The 19,233-nt window shown below is 32.7% G+C and overlaps 1 protein-coding gene across 1 annotated transcript; it reads left to right on the top strand.

Annotated features, from left to right (window-relative positions):
* Window positions 1-456: 456 nt before the first annotated feature.
* On the top strand, window positions 457-13,363 carry LOC126810579 (WD repeat domain phosphoinositide-interacting protein 3). Its single transcript, XM_050535724.2, has 8 exons — window positions 457-581; window positions 2,294-2,368; window positions 2,610-2,711; window positions 3,601-3,783; window positions 4,422-4,698; window positions 5,380-5,481; window positions 6,050-6,171; window positions 7,428-13,363. Exons 1-8 carry the CDS (start codon window positions 515-517, stop codon window positions 7,532-7,534), a joined length of 1,035 nt encoding a protein of 344 aa, XP_050391681.1. The 5' UTR covers window positions 457-514; the 3' UTR covers window positions 7,535-13,363.
* Window positions 13,364-19,233: the final 5,870 nt, after the last annotated feature.

Genomic DNA, 19,233 nt, shown 5'->3' with positions numbered 1-19,233 from the left:
ATCGGCGAAACGTGAAACACCCTTCATAAAATGCTTCTGGTTTTTAAAAAAATTAAAAATCACGTCATGCTCCAAATGTATAAATAATGAATTTATTTATCGCTGATGTTATAGATACGTATACACATTCACTCATCGTCTTCTTTATATCATATATACGATAGAATTATGGATCTTATAAGCTATTATAAAGTAAATGATAGAAAATTGCTCTAATCCCAATCCATCCCCGTCGCATCAATAAGCGTGGTAATCAGCCTCGAGTCAATTTACGACACCACCCCGACCCCCCACCCCCACATCCTTAAGAAGAGCTGGAGAAAGAACGCCCACGATTTATTATGATGGTTTGTCTGAGGTTTTTGGTTAGGGCACAGCGCATAATGTAATGACTCTAGTTTTAGACCGAACTCAACCGCTAAAGTCTGGATGTAGAAAAAATTCAAAGTAGAGTTGTTTCCCTTAAACTATGTTATGAACAAGACAAAAACCAAACAATAAATTTCTCAAAAACATGAATTTAAGTCCATCAAATTCTTACGGAAATGGACTGCTATTTGCTGGATGGAACCAAGATCAAGGTTTGGTCTATAAATATTTTTCTAACTGAAGCCCACAGTTTGTTTGTGATACGCTATAAAGTCTAAAATAGATAAGCCCCAGCCAAGGCTAAACTAAAGTTTTCAGCTCCTCCCCTTATTTTGGTTATAACTTAGCCTAGGCTACTGGGATTATTTAGATTTTAATATCTTGAAAATATTTCTATGTATAGTTCCTGCCCAAGATATACTTTATTATAATCAAAGGCCATTCACAAATGAAGTGAGGTTATTTAGTTTATTATTACATTAAACAAGGGTAGGCCTAGTGTATTCATGTTTTATAGACAGTATTTTATTTAATATAGAGTAGGACTAGAATTTAGAGCCATATCAAGATAAGGCCAAAGATAAGAGTTTTTATATTACATGTAAATGTAACTTAGATCTAAATCAAGACCTGGTTAAAATAATGTTACTATTTTAACCTGAATTTTTTATAATACCGGTTGCTGCTTTTGATATGAGAGAAATGAAATGGGATTCAACAATCTACATCTTTCTGCACAAATAGCGGTCATATATGTACGACTAAAATTTTGCAAGGACAGTGTCATTTCCACCTTGTCTTAATCAAATTCCACCTGTCAAGGATTCTTTCGCATGCATGCAACAAGTACACATTTTAGTCTGCATACAATCTATACATTACAATACAATTACATATTATAAATGTAGTAGACCTAGGTTTTTAGTCCTATCCATACGATGCTTTTTCCTGTCATGGGGAACCAAGACTGAGGCAAACTTTATTTAATTAAGTACCTGCAGTGTTTCAATAATGGCATTTAAATTAATAATAATATTCTTTCAATATAAAGAGGGGTTAGGTGACCGAATGGTCTAAGGTCTGTCATTGTGCTGTGGTTTCGATTGTACGTGACAAAGAGTAGAGGCGGCCGTCTAATCTCAGGTGTTTTCCCTGGTCCTGTAGTTTCCTTTCACTGCTAAAGTCCTCTGCGCACATGGAAATTATCGAAATAAAATTGAACCATACGTTAGTCACGAAATGAGCAAGTTTGTGTCAAGTGGACCTTAAACCTGATTTCTCTTTCTATCTATTTCAATAAAATCATACTTATATTTAAAGAAAAATTGACACATAAAAGATTGATCATTGGAATTGGATTGAATATTTGAATAATGATTTCGAATGTTTTAATGGTCAAATCTGGATTAAATATATGAGCACTAATACAATTACTGTTTATAATTGAGCAACATTTCAACTAGGATCCTCTAATCTTTATCCCTGGTTTCATTTATGGGGTATTCACATATTCAAATTATCTGCCCGTGATCGTTGCTTGATTCTACGAACCAATCAAAAAAACAGTTTACAAACTAGTCTTAACCTCATTGTTTACGTTCACACTAATATGACGGCTTGTGCGCTTGATTATGAGAAAGTTTGCAAGAAATTTAATATAAAAGAAGTGATATGCACACAAAAAGTTGTCCTAAAACATCTTTTTGATGGAAAAGATGTCTTTATGTCAGACAAACTAGTAGCGTATCAAACGTATTGGTCAATAAAAATAGCACAGTCATCAAGGGCAGATAATTTGAATACTTGTTCCCCCATGGATGAATCCAGGAATTAGTGGAGTGGAATGAAATGAGACCACTGGGGGTACCAAGGATGATCTTTATCAAACATTCTTTATTAAATGATTTGTACTTAAATGTTTCAGGATGTTTTGCATGTGGAATGGAAGGAGGGTTTCGAGTTTATAATGCAGATCCATTAAAAGAAAAGGAAAGACAGGGTAATCATTGTTATTACAGTAATTAAAGATTTTTGTCCAGCTTCCATTTAGATGCGTTCCTCTGGATTTTCAAATGTGGTTGCCCCTTGACAATGATGCAGGACGGAGTGTGCAGAAAAGTAAGCTGTTAAACCCCAGTTCATTTCATTCATTCCATAGACAGAGTGTATGCTCTTGATATTTGTTGAATATATATAGAAATAAAAATTGATAAAATAAAATGTATAATGAATTATTTTAGATTTTGCTGATGGAGGTATACACCAGATTGAGATGTTATTTCGATGTAATTATCTAGCACTAGTAGGAGGTGGAAAAAATCCTAAATATCCACCTAACAAAGGTAAACTTAGGTTTCTTTTATAATCCTGGATCAAGGAGAGTCAATTAGTTGTGTTTCTTTATTTCGAATATGATCATGTATTAAATAAGATAATACTGACTCATCGTACTGAGTATTGGGTTGTTTGTTTGTTGACACTAACAGTTTCCTAGATTTTATTCTATAACTACATGCAAATACAAGCAAATATCATTGAATACAGCCATTGAATAACCTATGGTTGTATTCAATGGCTTGGACACGTACTACTTTTGTCCAGAATGACACCACTTTCAGAATTACGTCAAACTGTAATGACGTCACAACTAGGCAACCACAATTATTGTAAAAAAGGACGAAAAAATTGTGAAACCTCTGATGAATTTTAACAGTATTGGTGATGATATTTTTTTGAATATTTTTTGATATTCTGGATAGTATAATGTATTTTGAGATTTGCATGTAGTTATAGAATAAAAACAGAACTCAATGGCCACTGAATACCACTCTGGTTATTCAATGATTCACTCTAGTGTATCCCTGCGCAGGGATACACTCTCTTGAACCATTGAATAACCAAAGCGGTATTCAATGGTCATTGAGTTCTACCTATTTATTTAGTGATAACTGTACGTTTCAAGTGGGTTGTGACTCGTGATTGACAGACACCATTAAGATAAAAATAGAAGGTATTTAAATCGAGACTAGGTACTATCACAGAATTGAAAATAGGTGGTGGGACAGGGAGTAGCCCGAAATCTGTATAGTAATCAGAACATTTATTCAATGTTGAAATAAAGTATTGCCAGGTACAATTAGAAATTTCTTTTTTATAATAATAATAATAATATTTACATTTATACCTTGCACAGTTCCATGCTAATATACATGCTCTTATATTTATACATAGTAATGGTTTGGGATGATTTAAAGAAGAAACATGTGATAGAGTTAGAGTTTTCTACAGATGTAAGAAGTGTGAGATTAAGACGTGACAGGATAGTAGTAGCTCTCGATACCATGATCAAAGTTTATACATTCACACAAAATCCACAACAGTTACATGTGTTTGAAACAGGCAATAATCCTAAAGGTAAGACAAATTTATTGATTCAGATTTTTATGACATCTTCATTAGCTGAGTCAGAACAGAACAATAGGATGTTGAACTCCATTTCATTTTGATTCAGATTTTGAATTTTTTCTTCAGAATGATAGATTGTGTCTTAGGTGATTACCATTGGTATGTCAACATGTTGTGGGGGGGTTGGGTAGTAAAGTGGTCTAACGCATGCATTTTAGATCATAAGGTCTGTAATTGAGTCATGTGGCATGTTTCGATCCCAAGCTTGTACATGTCGAGAAGTAGGTTCACCTTCCCAACCTCGTGGTTTTTCTTCAGGTACTCCAGTTTCATCCCACCGCTACATACTTTATGTGAATTATTGAAATAAACATGTACAATATGTTAGTCCCAAAATGACATAGGTTGTGTTGAGCAGACATTAAAGCTAATCTCTCTCTGTCGCATAAATATCTATAAAAAAAAACAACTAAATATTAGTCATTTGATAAATGTGTTTAAAAATTCCTGTGGAATCCAAAGTTTTTGTTTCCACCCTCTTTGTATACTTTTGTCCACCCAGTGAGGATTATCAAACAAATTTTATTATTGTGTAAATTAAAAAACTGTTATGTATTGATTTTTCTGATTTTTTATAATTATTTCAGGATTATGTGTAATGTGTCCTAACAGCAGTAATTCATTTCTTTCTTACCCTGGTCGAAAGCCAGGCCATGTCCAAGTGGTGGATTTAGCAGACACAGAAAAGTCTCCATTAGATATACCAGCCCACGAGGCACCATTAAGTTGTATGGCAATGAACTTACAAGGCACAAGACTAGCTACAGCGTCAGAAAAGGGTACATTAATAAGGGTGTTTGACACCAGTACAGGAACACAACTTCACGAACTACGTAGAGGAGCAAACAGCGCAAATATTTATTGGTTCGTTTAGTTTTGATTATTTGGCTCACCAAACAAACAGTTAAATGTGTTTATGGTGTATAGGGGAGTGGATGGCTGAATGGTTAGCACATGCACGCTGTATCATAAGGTCTGTCATTGAGTCAACTGGCGTGGTTTCGATTCCCTAGCTGTACGTGACAGGGAGTAGGGTCGCCTGTCCAACCTGGTGGGTTTACTCCGGGTCCTCCGGTTTCTCCCCACTGCTAAAGATTCCTATGCACAAGAGAATTATTGAAATAAAATTGAACCATGTGTTAGTCCCAAAATGACCTAATTTGTGTCGAGTGGACGTTAAACCCCATTTCTCTCTCTCTTTATGGTGTATAAAATTCTGATGCCTTTATCTGTACTTGTTATAGTAAGTGCCGGTGGACCCCACCACACATAAAAAAAATCATGCAAAAAAAAACAGCCAACAAAACACACAATATACACATACATTGCAAGCATCAAACAACAAACGTATGCATAATATCCGATCAAGACATTGGGGTCAGCTGTAAGCGCCAACTTCATTGTACAGTCTGTAGGCTATAGTGATGCAGTCTTCACTCAAAATCAAAACAAAATGACAATAATATGTCACTAAAGTTTTCAGCAAGATCAAATCTTTAAATTGAAGCATTATGCTTCCTAATATATTAATTTTTGTTTTTTCAGTATTAATTTTAGTCATGATTCATCATTACTGTGTGTATCTAGTGATCATGGTACAGTTCATATATTTTCTACAGAAGATCCCAAGAAAAATAAACAATCTAGGTTAGTGGGCAATATAACAGGATACAAAATATTACAAATTTTTATTTTACAAAACTTGGAGAATAAATGAAGACCCGGAAACTTCCTATATTACTTAGAGACTTTATTAAAACATTGATTAATTGCCATTTCAAAAATGCCATTTTAGCAGTATTTGATTATAGAAAGTTTCTTGAAGTAGTTTAAGCATGTGCAGTCCAAAAAATACCCAATCTTTTAAATAGAAAATACAGTGTGTATATCCAGGTTCTTGTTTGGTTTTCATAGGATGAATAGATTGTTCACTTTCTGTCAACATGTGAATCATTATTTCTCTGTAAATATTATGGAATATTACAACCAGAACTTTAAATGTATAACACATAAAAGTCCTAGCTTACAAACGCTGTTCTGGGGATTCTTCTAGAGTTTTATGTATAAAAATAGCTAATCTCTAAAAACTTGGCTTTTACACAATTATTATATATGCTCTTAATGATTGCCATTTTTGTGTATTATTTGGTTTTATATTATGGCAACTTTTATCCACTTCAAGAATTTAATGTATTTTGTAACTCAATATTTACAGTCTAGCTTCAGCCAGCTTTCTCCCCAAGTACTTCAGCTCAAAATGGAGTTTCTCCAAATTCCAAGTACCTGGAGGTTCACAGTGTATATGTGCCTTTGGTTCAGAACAAAATGCTGTTATTGGTAAGTCGTTAATTGTTTTTATACATCCACATTTTTGTTTTGACGTGTACTTTCATCCATCCATCCATGTAACACACACCCTTTCGATCACCATCTCCACCAATTGCAATAAAAATATGATTTTGGCAATTTAACTTTGAATCTGGCAATTTTGGGGTCGATAATTTTTTTTCACAAAAAGTTTTCTAAGCTTTGTTTATTTTTGATGTTGTCCATCCGTTCCAATCCACTGTATTGATGGAAAAAAAAATATGGTTTGAAATTTAAATGAAAATCTAACGGAAAACAAAATGGAACCCAGGCTGAGCACTGAGTGTCTCGCAGCAATGACTATCAACTAGAATATCCCGCTGTGGGCCGAGAAGAACTTCAGTATTATTTAAGCCTTGTTCCTACTTCTTGTCAGGGGCAGTGCCTGCAGGACTGATAGTAATGTGTTTTCGAGATGGGATGAAAACATGAGGCCCACCCAAGTTCAAATTGACATCTGTCATTGAATCAATTGGCATGGGTTTTTTTTTGGTTTTTTATAAACAATATGTAAAAAAACCAAAAAAAAACTGTGGCAATTGACTCGGTGATAGATCAGATGTCAACATGAAATTAGGTCAACCTCAGAATTGGCATGGTTTCAATCCCATGATTGTACCTGACAAGTATAAGGTTTGCCTGCCCAACATCTTGTGGGTTTTCACTGGGTCCTCCTGTTCCTCCCACTGCTTAAAACCACTGTACACAAGGGAATTATTGAAATGAAATTGTACCTTATAAAGTTAGTTCCGAAATTGACAGATTTGTATGGAATGGACATTAAACCTCATTTCTCTTTCTCTCAATCTCTTTATTCTTCTAGCTTCATTATTAATTAATTTGACATTTTGATGCAGCTATTATTCATGTTACATTGTTAAAATAATAAATATAAAGTTATAATCACCATTATGAATGAAATATGGTGTAACATCCTGTTTCTCTGCTCCGATTGGTCTAATAAAGACAAGCATATGTCATGCAGTGTGCTATGAGGGAAATTTTCCCCAGAATGTAATTGATTTACAACTGTTAAGGGTTCTTTAACATATACGCTGATGGGTACATGGGACCTTGTTCTTTCGACCCATTCAAATGACTAGACACTGTTTTGTATGGCCTAAGAATAAAATGAGGCTCTACCAGATCAAATAGATGCGACTAAAATTCTCAAAAATTGGATGCGTTTCCATTTCCTAACATAAAGATCTGTCTTTGTTTTTCAGTGGTTTGTGCTGATGGAAGTTATTATAAATTTGTTTTTAATCAAAAAGGAGAATGTACACGGGATGTCTATGCACAGTTTTTGGAGATGACAGACGATAGATCGTAGAAATTGTTTGAATGGAAGCATGAAAGTGATTTAAGATCAAAAGTGCAATGTTATATGAACTACACAATAATTGTACAAATTTTACACAATCTTTTTTAATTAGTCACATCAAGTTGATAATCTGATTAAAATAAAGACCAAATATTGCATTAACTTAACGTATTGAAACACAGACTAAATCGCTACATAGTATTTCTTGAAACCACTTCAAGAAAATGTTTATTGTCATTAAATTACCTCAATTCTCTTTTATAGCTCTACAAAACAGCTGCATTTTGGTTAAATAAAACTGAGACATGATAATAATGCAGAACTTCTCTTCTATGAATGGATGTTTGTGAATCTTGTTTGAGTAATACAATTTAATTAGGAGTGGGGGGATGGGACTGAATGGATAATGCGTGCTCATTGCATCATGAGGTCAGTCATTGAGTCAAGTGGTGTGATTTGTGGGCTTTCTCTGGGTCCTCCGGTTTCCTCCCCTATATGTAAGTGAATTATTGAAATAAAATTGTATATTAGTCCTGAAATGAACTAGTTTGTTTGTGTTGACGAAAGCCCATTCAACTCTTTATTCTTTATTATAATCAGATTGTCAAGATGATCAACTTCATGTATAAACATCACATGTATATGTAATATATATTATTATTAGGGAATATCCACTAAACCAGCGCCTATTTGATGAAATCCCCTCCCATATTTTTGTTAGTATATGGAGTAATAAAACTTAATTATATACCATGTCCTCCTTAATCTTAAATGTACCATATATTTGTAATGATCATTATATTTAAGATATATATTAGCTAGAAATTGCTAAATGTTATGGCTTTTTCAGTGTTTTATCTATTATTATACATGGCTATGTACATAGTTTGGATTTGATAAGCATGAGTTTGGCTAATTTGTTTTTCTTCTAGAATGGTACTAAATTCATGCGAATGATGAGATTATTAAAGATACAAAATTAAAAAATGAAATTGATGAAAATAAGATGCTATTGTAGAGTAAAGTGGGCCTGAAAATAATGATTCTAGTTGTGCCTGAAAACATGTCTGGCACTAATGGCAGACATATTAATGATATCAAGAAACACATAAATCAATGCCAGACAAAATGATAGACACCAGAGGGATTGTGTCTGACAAAATCTGAATTTATGCCTATCAATATCCGTGACCGGTACCTTATTTCAAGGCTTGGTTTAAAGGAGTTTGTGTTTTCGTATATTTATTCTTCAATTATTATATTTCTTAAAGATGCAATATGCAAGAGTTAAATCTGTCTTTTGCAGGTCTTTTTTCTGGCTTCAAATGTTATATGAATTATTATTTAGACATTAATTCACATGACAAGCTCATAATCAACTCTCTAGGACATCAGATGGCCAAGATATTGAATGGATTATCTGTGCCATATACCACTTAAAATTAAGTTGGATGTCACTCAATAAAGGGACTGAAAAGCAAGACATCGTTTATTCTCATTGCAATGGTACTTGGCAATTGGTTTTTTCTTGTTAAAACTTCAAACACTCAGAATAAGGTAAATTGACTTAAATTGTCCAAATATTCATATTTCATTATCTATTTTTGAACTACTATATCAAGAAGGACAGCTCTTTATCTAATTATTACATAATGTATCTTTAATAATTTATTAATGACTACTATCAGACTTTCAACTGAGTCAATTTGATGTTGATAACAACGAGGTAATTAATACATACCATATTTTATCAACGAGTTATGTTTTCAATAGCTCGATTTATTGATACATGTATCATGAGCAAGTTTATTGACAACTTATTACAACTTATTATCTCATACCAGTGGTATGCAGAAAGGGAGGGTGTGGGCAGAGTGGGTAACGGCCCCGGGCTTTCATTTCAGTGGGAACATCCTATCAAAGAATTAAGTTTTTGAAATTTGAAATTTTCACTGTTAATTTCATTGTACAAGCTGGTGTGAATGTGGATCTGTTTTAATAAGTGAAATCAGAGTAGAGAAACTGAAAAAAAATGAAGTAGTTCAAGTGTTTTCTGGCAAGAGATGTCAATTTAATTAATTTGGCGGATTTATGCTTAATTTGAATAAAAAATTTACTTCATATGTTTTGACATATTTAAAATGTCTTCGTTTCTCAAGATTTCTCAGTACAAGGCCCTAGACTTGATTCTTCGGGAAATATAACCAAGGAGTTGGCCCTGGGCATCACCAAACATCTGCATGCTACTGACTCATACATAATTATACTTGTTTTAAAGCTGTCTTACTCGAAACATGTTTTTATAACTTGCCAAAATCATCTTTGTAAATACTCAAAAGTAGTTTGAAATACAACCTGGACAGATAGTTATAACTTGTTTACATGATACATGTATGTGTAAAAATACTTGGAAGAATAATTTTATTTTTTAGTAAGATATTAAGACTGTTTTTCATTGTTTTGTTTTTGTATACAATATATTCATTTAATTGAAAAAATTTATGAATGATTATTATTTGTTCTACTTATTAGTAAGATTAAATACTGAAATACTAATGGCTGTATATGCTGTGTTCTTACTTTAGATAAAATTCACGATTTAGGCAAAATGATGCTTTATGTAATGTGATACTTTAGGTAAAGTCTTGCTTTAGGTAAAGTCTTGCTTTAGGTAAAGTCATGCTTTATGTAATGTGATGCTTTATGTAAAGTCATGCTTTATGTAATGTGATACTTTAGGCAAAGTCATGCTTTATGTAATGTGATACTTTATGTAAAGTCGTGCTTTAGGTAAAGTCATGTTTTAGGTAGGTCATATTTTGTTGTCACCTGCATCAGTTTGTCTTTCCAGGGGTTTTTTTTGTGAACACTCTAAACAACACATACAGTGGGATACAGACCTTAATAACCCAGATATTTATGGTTCTATATTGATTGTAACAATCCAATCTAATAAGAAAGATGGTGTTTTCCACTACATAAAATCTAACTTGCAGGTGGTTTATTTAGTTATACTGGGAGAGCGAGACGGATGTCCTAACTTAAAATTAATTTTAGTTAAAATAGTCCCTAAAATGGTTTTGCAAAACACCAATATTTTAAGTTAAATAAAGTATTAACTTAAAATACTATTTTAATGGATTTTAGCTAAAATGCTTAAAATCGTTTTGTGAGACTCGCTTATCTTAATTAAGATAGGTTGAAATTTAGTTAAAGACAATTTTAAGGAGATTTAAGTTTTTGTGAAACGGGGCCCAGGTGTATGATGCCCATAATCACTAATATCATATTTTACAATTAGTATCAATCATTGTATACAGTGCCAAAGTTTTAAGAAAGTTCTGGTTTATTTATCGTAGTTTTCTGTGAAATAAAAATCTTTTTGGCAGAATAAATTTCCAGAAAGGGTATCTGTCAGCATGTATATATTATATTATAGGTTTATTTAAGATATGATTTTATATTAACTGTAAATAAATGACATAATGAATATTGATTTAAAAAGAATTATTAATTGTGTGTAACATGGCTTCAAATAATTCTACTGAATAATGATAGGCTACTACTAGAATTCCATAATAAAACTTTTTTTTACATCAAAATTAGAGCTGAATTCACAGTCACTTAAAGAGATTAAAATACAACGTCTTACATTATATTGACTAGTATTCAACTGTGGTATAGTCTATTGTCGTACAGCTTTGCATTCCATAATTACTAATCTTCATTGTCTGGTTGCCAGTAATATGTTTTTAAGCTTAAATAATAATCTTAGGAACAGGTATTTATCCTTTTGGCAAGTCTATTATCATATTAATTGTGATTATGTTGGGATGGGTTTTTTTTTTTGTTCTAACTACGGTAGCCATCTGCTCTAAATCACTGCCGATGCCACAACATCTTAATAATTCCTTTCACTAACTTGAAAGAAGATAAATTATCTTTTAATAACTTTTAATAAAGAAAATCTAAACTTTTCTTTATTAAGAATGCAATAAAATCAAAATAATTGGCAGCATATACCAAATAGTAAGAAAATAATTTATGCGTTAGAAATGAAAGATGTTTGTTTTTGCACTAAAGATAGTGTATATACTCAAACCACATGATGTAATGGTGGCAAACGTATTAAAGGTGTCAATATTGTATTAGAATCTTGTATAATCAATTACTTTAGTTTTGCACACGATTTTAAATCACAGCACTCATGTATTAAAGTATAATGAAAAAAAAATTACATCAATTATTGTGTGTACAATACATTATTTTAATTGTATGTACAATGCATGCATTATGTTATTTGTATGCACAGTGCATTTTGTGAATTGCATGTACAATACATTATGTTAATTGTATGTACAATGCATTATGTAAATTGTATGTACAATGCATTATGTTAATTGTGTGTACAAAGCATTTTTAAAATTGTATGTACAATGCATTATGTTAATTGTATGTACAGTGCATTATGTTAATTTTATGTCAATGTATTATGTTAATTGTATATACAGTGTGTTGCAGCTTCCATTCTGCTCAAAACAGATTAAATCTTGAAGGCCTTGGCAGAACACTTAGCATACCATACTGATATCTCACCAACATTTTGTTGAGGACAATTTGTCTTAGACAAGAATTCTCTCTGTGTGAAATAGCTTTAACATCTGCTTCCACCAAGGTTATCACCCAGGATCACAGTTTTGAATCATAAATATTTACATTGGTGATTAACATATTTGTGATAATTATATATATATATATATATATATATCAAGAATTTACATCACCTTCAGGGTTATATGGCAATGTTTATTTTAACCATACAAAGATTGATTGTTTCAATGGCATTTTGTAATTGAACTGGAAATACACAGGTAACATTTCTATGGAATACAATTACTGTTTTATATTCAGCGACAATGTTTGGACTAGGATTATCAAGCAATGATAAAATATAATTACCTAAATTAATTAGCAACATGTATATATGTCATTGGTGTTACCATCAACCAAGCTGTTTGTATTGCTTTTTATGTGTATATATTGTTCCATCATATTTTATCACTTCTTGAAATAGACTAGAGAAGTCGAAATGTTGCTTAGTTATAAACAGAAATTGCATTCAAATAGAATCATGTCCTGTACACATACATGTACAATGATTGGTTTATTCAGAGCTAAACGTTATGACCACTAACAAAGGTATCAATAAACTATCTGTTATGAAAAAATAGATTGGCTGCCTGTCGAGTACATTACAGCCAACGAAATATCGGGGAAATTCTATTGGGTGTTATAAAAAAAATGTTATCTACCCTTATGGTTCGTAAGTGATGGATTGTCTACAAGTAGACAAATTGTTAGGAACATTATTCTATTGGCCGTTATAATTTACCGCAGATTCATATTTATGTCAGGGATGAAAACTGCCGACAGATAATGCTGAAGGGAAATCGATTGATTTTGGAATTGTATCTAAACATAATCAGAATATTTAGTTTTTGTGCTTGTTTTGTGCACATATGATATTGGACTGCCAATAAGAAATTAATGGAACCTTAATTTTGAGAAATCTCTGAGTTGGTGCCAGTGCTTCCTTAAATTAATGTAAATAATAAAAGAAATTTGACTCCATTATATGACTTCATTGTTTTCCACTACCAGTGATTTGGTTTTTTTCATAGGTTTAATGTATGTTTGTTGTAAAGTCATTAAAATATGAATAATATTATTGAAAAATTTGAAAATACTGAATAGGTTTGTATAGAATCTTCTATATTTCTGGATATGATGCAATCAAAGCAGCCTAATAATAGAAAATAAAATCGTTATTGAAACAAACAGCTTATGTCATAACTTCTGTCCAGCCCCCATCCACTTGATCAATGGGGTTGGTTGGCTGAATGGTAGAACGCGTGCACTTTAGATTATAAGGTCCATTGGCGTGGTTGCAATACCCACATTTGTATGTGACAAGGAATAGGTCTTGTAGGTTTTCCCTGGGTCCACTGGTTTCATACCACTACTAAAGATGCCTACATGCAAGCCAATAATTGAAATATACTCTTCAAAAAAAGTAGGGGATATTGAAATGCAAATACCTATGCAGGTTGTGATATGATAAATAGTCATGGACACTTGACATGCTTTGAGAATATGTTCACAGATGAAGAACTTATCGCCCCAACAGAACCACTGAGCTGCATGTGCGACAATCAATGTCAAATTTGACACTTCAAGGAAGGGTTGTTGAAAACTGCCACTTGCTGGTTTATCCTATCCATGTTTGCTTTCCTATCGTTTCTTGCATAAGATTTACTGTTTAGCGTATCTTTGCTTTAGTGTGTTATGGTTAATTTGATCGGGAGACATGTTCGTCAACGTCAACCGACAACACTGCAAGAATTGGCCGTGGCACTGCAAGGGAAGTGGGTCAGATTGCCCTAAATCGTGATTGGACGGTAGATTAGGAGCATGCCACGACGAATTGCTGAATGTCTGAGGATTGGTGGACCAATTACTCATTATTATGACAAAAATCAAAAACGTCCATTTACACTTTTGACAGTGCATCTCTTTGCGAGTGAAATGGGGCCGTCAGATGAGTCGCCTATATGAACTGTTTATCTTCATGTGTAGGCAATTGGCCTGTTATTAAGATACACTGGTTACCTCATTTCCGCAGTTTTGTATTGTTTCTGAATATCCCCTACTTTTTTTGAAGAGTATATAATAGTGGAAGTTAAACACGATTTATCTCTACAACTTATTTCAGCATGGACAAGGGTGTTTTAAAATTGTACAATTCCGATTTCCCTATTTGGACAGGTCAGTGGTCATAACAAGGGAAACAAATTCTGATTATTATATTATGCCAGAGTAGCTGCCTAATTAACAAAATTTTGAATTATCGTCAAAATTAGTTCAAATGATTTTTAGACCTTCATTTATGCACACCAGCAAGACAGTCATAAAGGTTACCTAAGTATTCTTGCTTCTAATGCATATACAAGTCCTAGGGCCTGGAAAGGGACAATGTATAGTTGTTCAGATGAAACGAAATACCAAGGTCATTGGCGTGCACATAAAAGATCCCTTGGTAGTTGGAATTCGATATAAGAGTAGGCTGTAGATCCGCTATCCAGGCAAAATTTCCCTCATAGCACATGGTGTATGCCCACCTTCATTAGCCCAGTCGAAGCAGAACAGCAGAACGTTAAAACCCCATTTCATTTCATTTTCATCTCTGCATTCATAAGAAAAGTTTAAGAGCAGATCAACACATTAAATGTGGAAATAAAATGGGGTTTAACTGTCTGTACCAACGGGACTAATGAACACGGGTCACAAGCCATGCAGAGTACTATGAAGGAAATGTTTTGTCGAGGACTTTGACATGCACAAAGGTGAAACTCATTTTTTCATCTAATCACAAAGTCTAGACACTTTATTTGCCTTGCCAGGCCCTCCATCCTCCACCACTGCTGAGGGAAAAACAGCCTGGAAAATCCTGAGGAACTTTCCCATTCAACACTAGAATCGCATTCAGGACTTTGGGTCAGTGAGCCAGTGCTATGCCTGCTGAGCCACCTCGGCTCCCCATTAAATGTGAGCATCCAAAAGCAAAAGAAGAAATTATTAGAGTCGAATTTTTTATTGACTTTTAAAATCACTAAAATCTTTGTGATTCATAAAAAGAATTAAAAAAATCAACAATACACAAATAACCATATCTCACATGTTCAAATAACCATACATCACATATTCAAATAACCATACATCACATATTCATGTGTTCATCTGATCAATCATTGCAAATTGGCAATCATTTTTGTGTAACAAAAGAATTACCATTGGCCCCATAAAACAATGAACAATATAAAATCTATTCTTGAGGAAGAATTAATGTACAGTATTGGAACTTTGATAGCAACTGTTTGATAAAGTCAAATCTATAGAGCAAAGATAACAATAGATGTAGAAATGAAGCAAAATTATCTCTACTAACGCAACTCCTAGGACTTAAACTTTTAGTCTCTTAAAATCAAAACTTTAAGAACTTTATTTACCATTGATTTTAAGGAATAAATAATGCTACAAAGGCCTATATACATAAGGCAGTACTGACAATCTTAGTATATAATTCATTACACTAGACTCGGCACTTCTCTAAGATCCTAGTCCTAACCCTAGAACTTTAGACGGCAGTTGGATTTACAGAGCTCTAAAATAAGTCTTTTGTCATTCATTACCATAATGTTAATAATAATAATGTAGGTCTAACTTGATACCGTGATAATAATAATAATCTACATCTAACTTGATACCTTAATAATAACAATCTACATGGGTTAATACTATAGATTTACAAACAACATTATTACCTTTAATTGTTACAGAGTTATGAATAATACAACAATTAGAAGTATGAATATAATTGCTAAACAGGCACTAGAACTTTGACTAAATGTCCTTAATTTTATATTAGAATATTTTCCCCAGGAACCTTTGCTCAACCCTTTTGCCGTGACAAAGCAATGAGGGGCAGTAGGTGTTAATCAAGTTATTAAAAAAATATACCTTATACTGTCATGATTACACACAGAAGTTATACAGTAGACTATGGTTAAATGTATTTTTCTTTTTTGTGTTAATTTTTTATAATAAGAGTTATACAAAATAAACCCTTTGTATATTATGTGAAGGCTACAGATTATCTACTTATACTTTTTTTCATTTTTATGCATCTAAATCTAAATAGAAATACACCTTTTTGCAATATTCTTTTATCATTTCAACAAACTGGTACAAATTTTAGGGGAAGAATGACTTAGCAAGTTATTTGATGTCATATTTAATAACTGATTTATCACCCATTTAAAAAAAATTAAATTATCTAAAAAAAAAAAAAATATAAAAAAAACAACAAAAACAACAGAGTTTTAAAAAAGAAGCAATCTTTTTGAAACAATAAATTCTCACAAAAAGGAGAAATGTTAGAAAATAACCATTTTTTAAAATTAAGTTAGATTCAACTTTGGTTTTTTCAATGATAAATGAGGACAAGCACTTTCATATCTGTATATTATGTACATAATTATGTTGTATGCTGCCTTTTGTAGGCTATTTTCATACAATACAATTCTAAATTATCTATTAGAACATATTTCACAAGTACATGCTTATAAATGCGAGATGGTCTCTAGAATAGGTTCCATCATTGATAGAAACAATGGGATAGTTATTATTTAGATATAATTTTACTTTAATTAGTGTAAAACTGATTTTATTGTTGATGAGATTAATAACACATCCATTGTCTCAGTTAAGGTATGAAATAGCCTAATGATAAAATGAAAGTCAATATGCATGATTAAGTTGATGTGTAGGAATTCTGGTGTGTATAATGTCATGTCATATCTCAAATAATTGGGCAACTTGATTAGCTGAGCAAATTATGTTATTCCATTAATAAAGGGAAGATCTCCCCACTAAACCAATAAATGGCCATAGGCTGCAAATGGAAAGATTGCAAAATCATATTCTAATATACAGGCGCATGTTTCTGTTTCTCCTAGACCTTGCCTGCAACATCATTGTTGTGGAAGCAGATGTTTAACCACCAAGACATAGATAGATTTAAAATAACCGTGGCTTAATTTTAGGATTAAAAATTCTCCCTTGGGTCTAGATACAACACCAAAGTACGGATATCAGATCGTCTTTAACTACAATTCAGATTCTATATTAATCAGATTTTTTGACTAGAAATATCTGCATGAATTGATGTGTTATCCTAAATGCTACACATTATAACTTTTAATCAAATTAAATTATAAACAAATATTTCGAAAGATTGGAAATCATTAAAGTTAGAAATAAGATAATAATAATATCATAATGTTGGACATTAAAAAACTTTAAAGATCTGGTTTTAAAAAGTTTAATAAAAGTCAGAATAAAACAAATTATGCATTAAGTATCCATTGTTAACAATAAACATCCCATAATATTAAAGACTAAATTGCTTAAAATGGCACCATTCTGAAGCACCATATGACTTGTTTCCATACTGGATAATACTAAGATCCAAACAATTTGATCACCAGTCATCCATTTTACTTCATCTTTCTATGTTCTTCTGCTTTCAAAGTTCTTGGTTCCAATTTGTTATCCTCACTCATATTTCTGTCCGAAACTTTTTGAATAAGGCTGCAACTACAGTCAAAGACATAAAATCCAGCTACAATAATTCCACTGATACCAACGGCACAAAATCCAACAATTAAAAGAGAAATGCCAAAGAAAACTGTTGCAATTGTTAGAACAGTACCTGAAATTGGAAAGGTAAATGTTTATTTTTTTTCAAGTGACAGGGTTTAAAATAAGTGTAGATTTGGGCAGTGACGGACACAGCCAGGAAATCTGGTAGGAGGAGGGGGACGTTTTCTTTCCTAACCCATCTGTCTCATCATTCCTTCTACTGGTAGTCAGTCTTTTGTTGGACACCTGGATTCACCACTGGATTTGGGGATCTAAAGCGAAGCAAGGGGAACAGAAACTACAGAGACTTTATGACAGTCCTCTAGACCTACCAATACCTAATTTATTTATCATATATTCCCATCCTGAGGCCTTTATGTTTTCACCAAGAACCTTCATGGATGACATTACAAAAGTACTACCAAGTACTGGCATCTTCTAGTTAAGGTGTACTACTCAGATTTTTAAACCTATTCATGTTTATCTATGCCACGATAGATCTGTTCAAGGTCACTAAGTGGAGACACAACCTATACATTAGAGTATACAGGTTTGTTGTTAAAAATCGCAAAGTAGTGCATATAGAGCATAGACAAGGTCAAGGAACATTTTAAAATGATAATACAGACCTTCAATAAGCACGAAGCCAGTCACTGCCAAACAAATACTTCCAAATAGGAATGTGAAGAAACAGACAATAGGTATACTGCACATTGCTACCATAACTATACTGAATAGTGTAACAATAGGATGGCTTAGTGTAAAGGCTTTTATGGCATCCATTTTCTTTTTAACTTCAAAATATTCTCCCACTGCATGAAGTATTGCTGACATCTGGTCTTCATCTTCGTAAACAGTTCCCATTTTGTTTATTAATAATATCTAAAAGAGATTTTTTAAAAATTTGTATTTAATCTCTCAAGCTAATTGTAACCACAATTTAACTTATATTGTGGGCTACAATATAAACTATTTAATACTAAGATTTTAGACATTTCAACCGTTCTCTAAATCTTAACTACCCGGTACCATATTTTATCAAAATCAAAGATTAAGAAAGATATCCATTAAAATTTGGTACATGACATTATTGACTAACCCAGTTCTTTGACGAAAATTAGAGAAAAATGATACCAGTATACCGGTAAATCCCTGGACAGCCTGAAACCGCCCGAGATATGTGAATAACTCTCTGTATAATAGGACAGTTTACTAGTTCTTTGGAGGTTTGGAGACCAAGTTGAGGCAGCTAGTTGCAGGCAGTCCTAAAGGGTTAAGTACAGTAATCCAATCCTTGGTTATGGTAACAGGCAATTTTTATCCCAAAAGAGTCAACATTTGAGTGGCTTCAGATCTGGATGTACTGAAGGAGAATTTTTGTGAAATTGTTGTCATGGTCTGAAGTCTCGACCTTAAAGTAATACAATAGTTATACCATTGACTATCAA

This window comes from Patella vulgata, chromosome 2 (assembly GCF_932274485.2).
Source record: "Patella vulgata chromosome 2, xgPatVulg1.2, whole genome shotgun sequence".
Classification (NCBI taxonomy): Eukaryota; Metazoa; Mollusca; class Gastropoda; family Patellidae; genus Patella; species Patella vulgata.
This window is presented reverse-complemented; position numbering and strand designations above follow the sequence as displayed.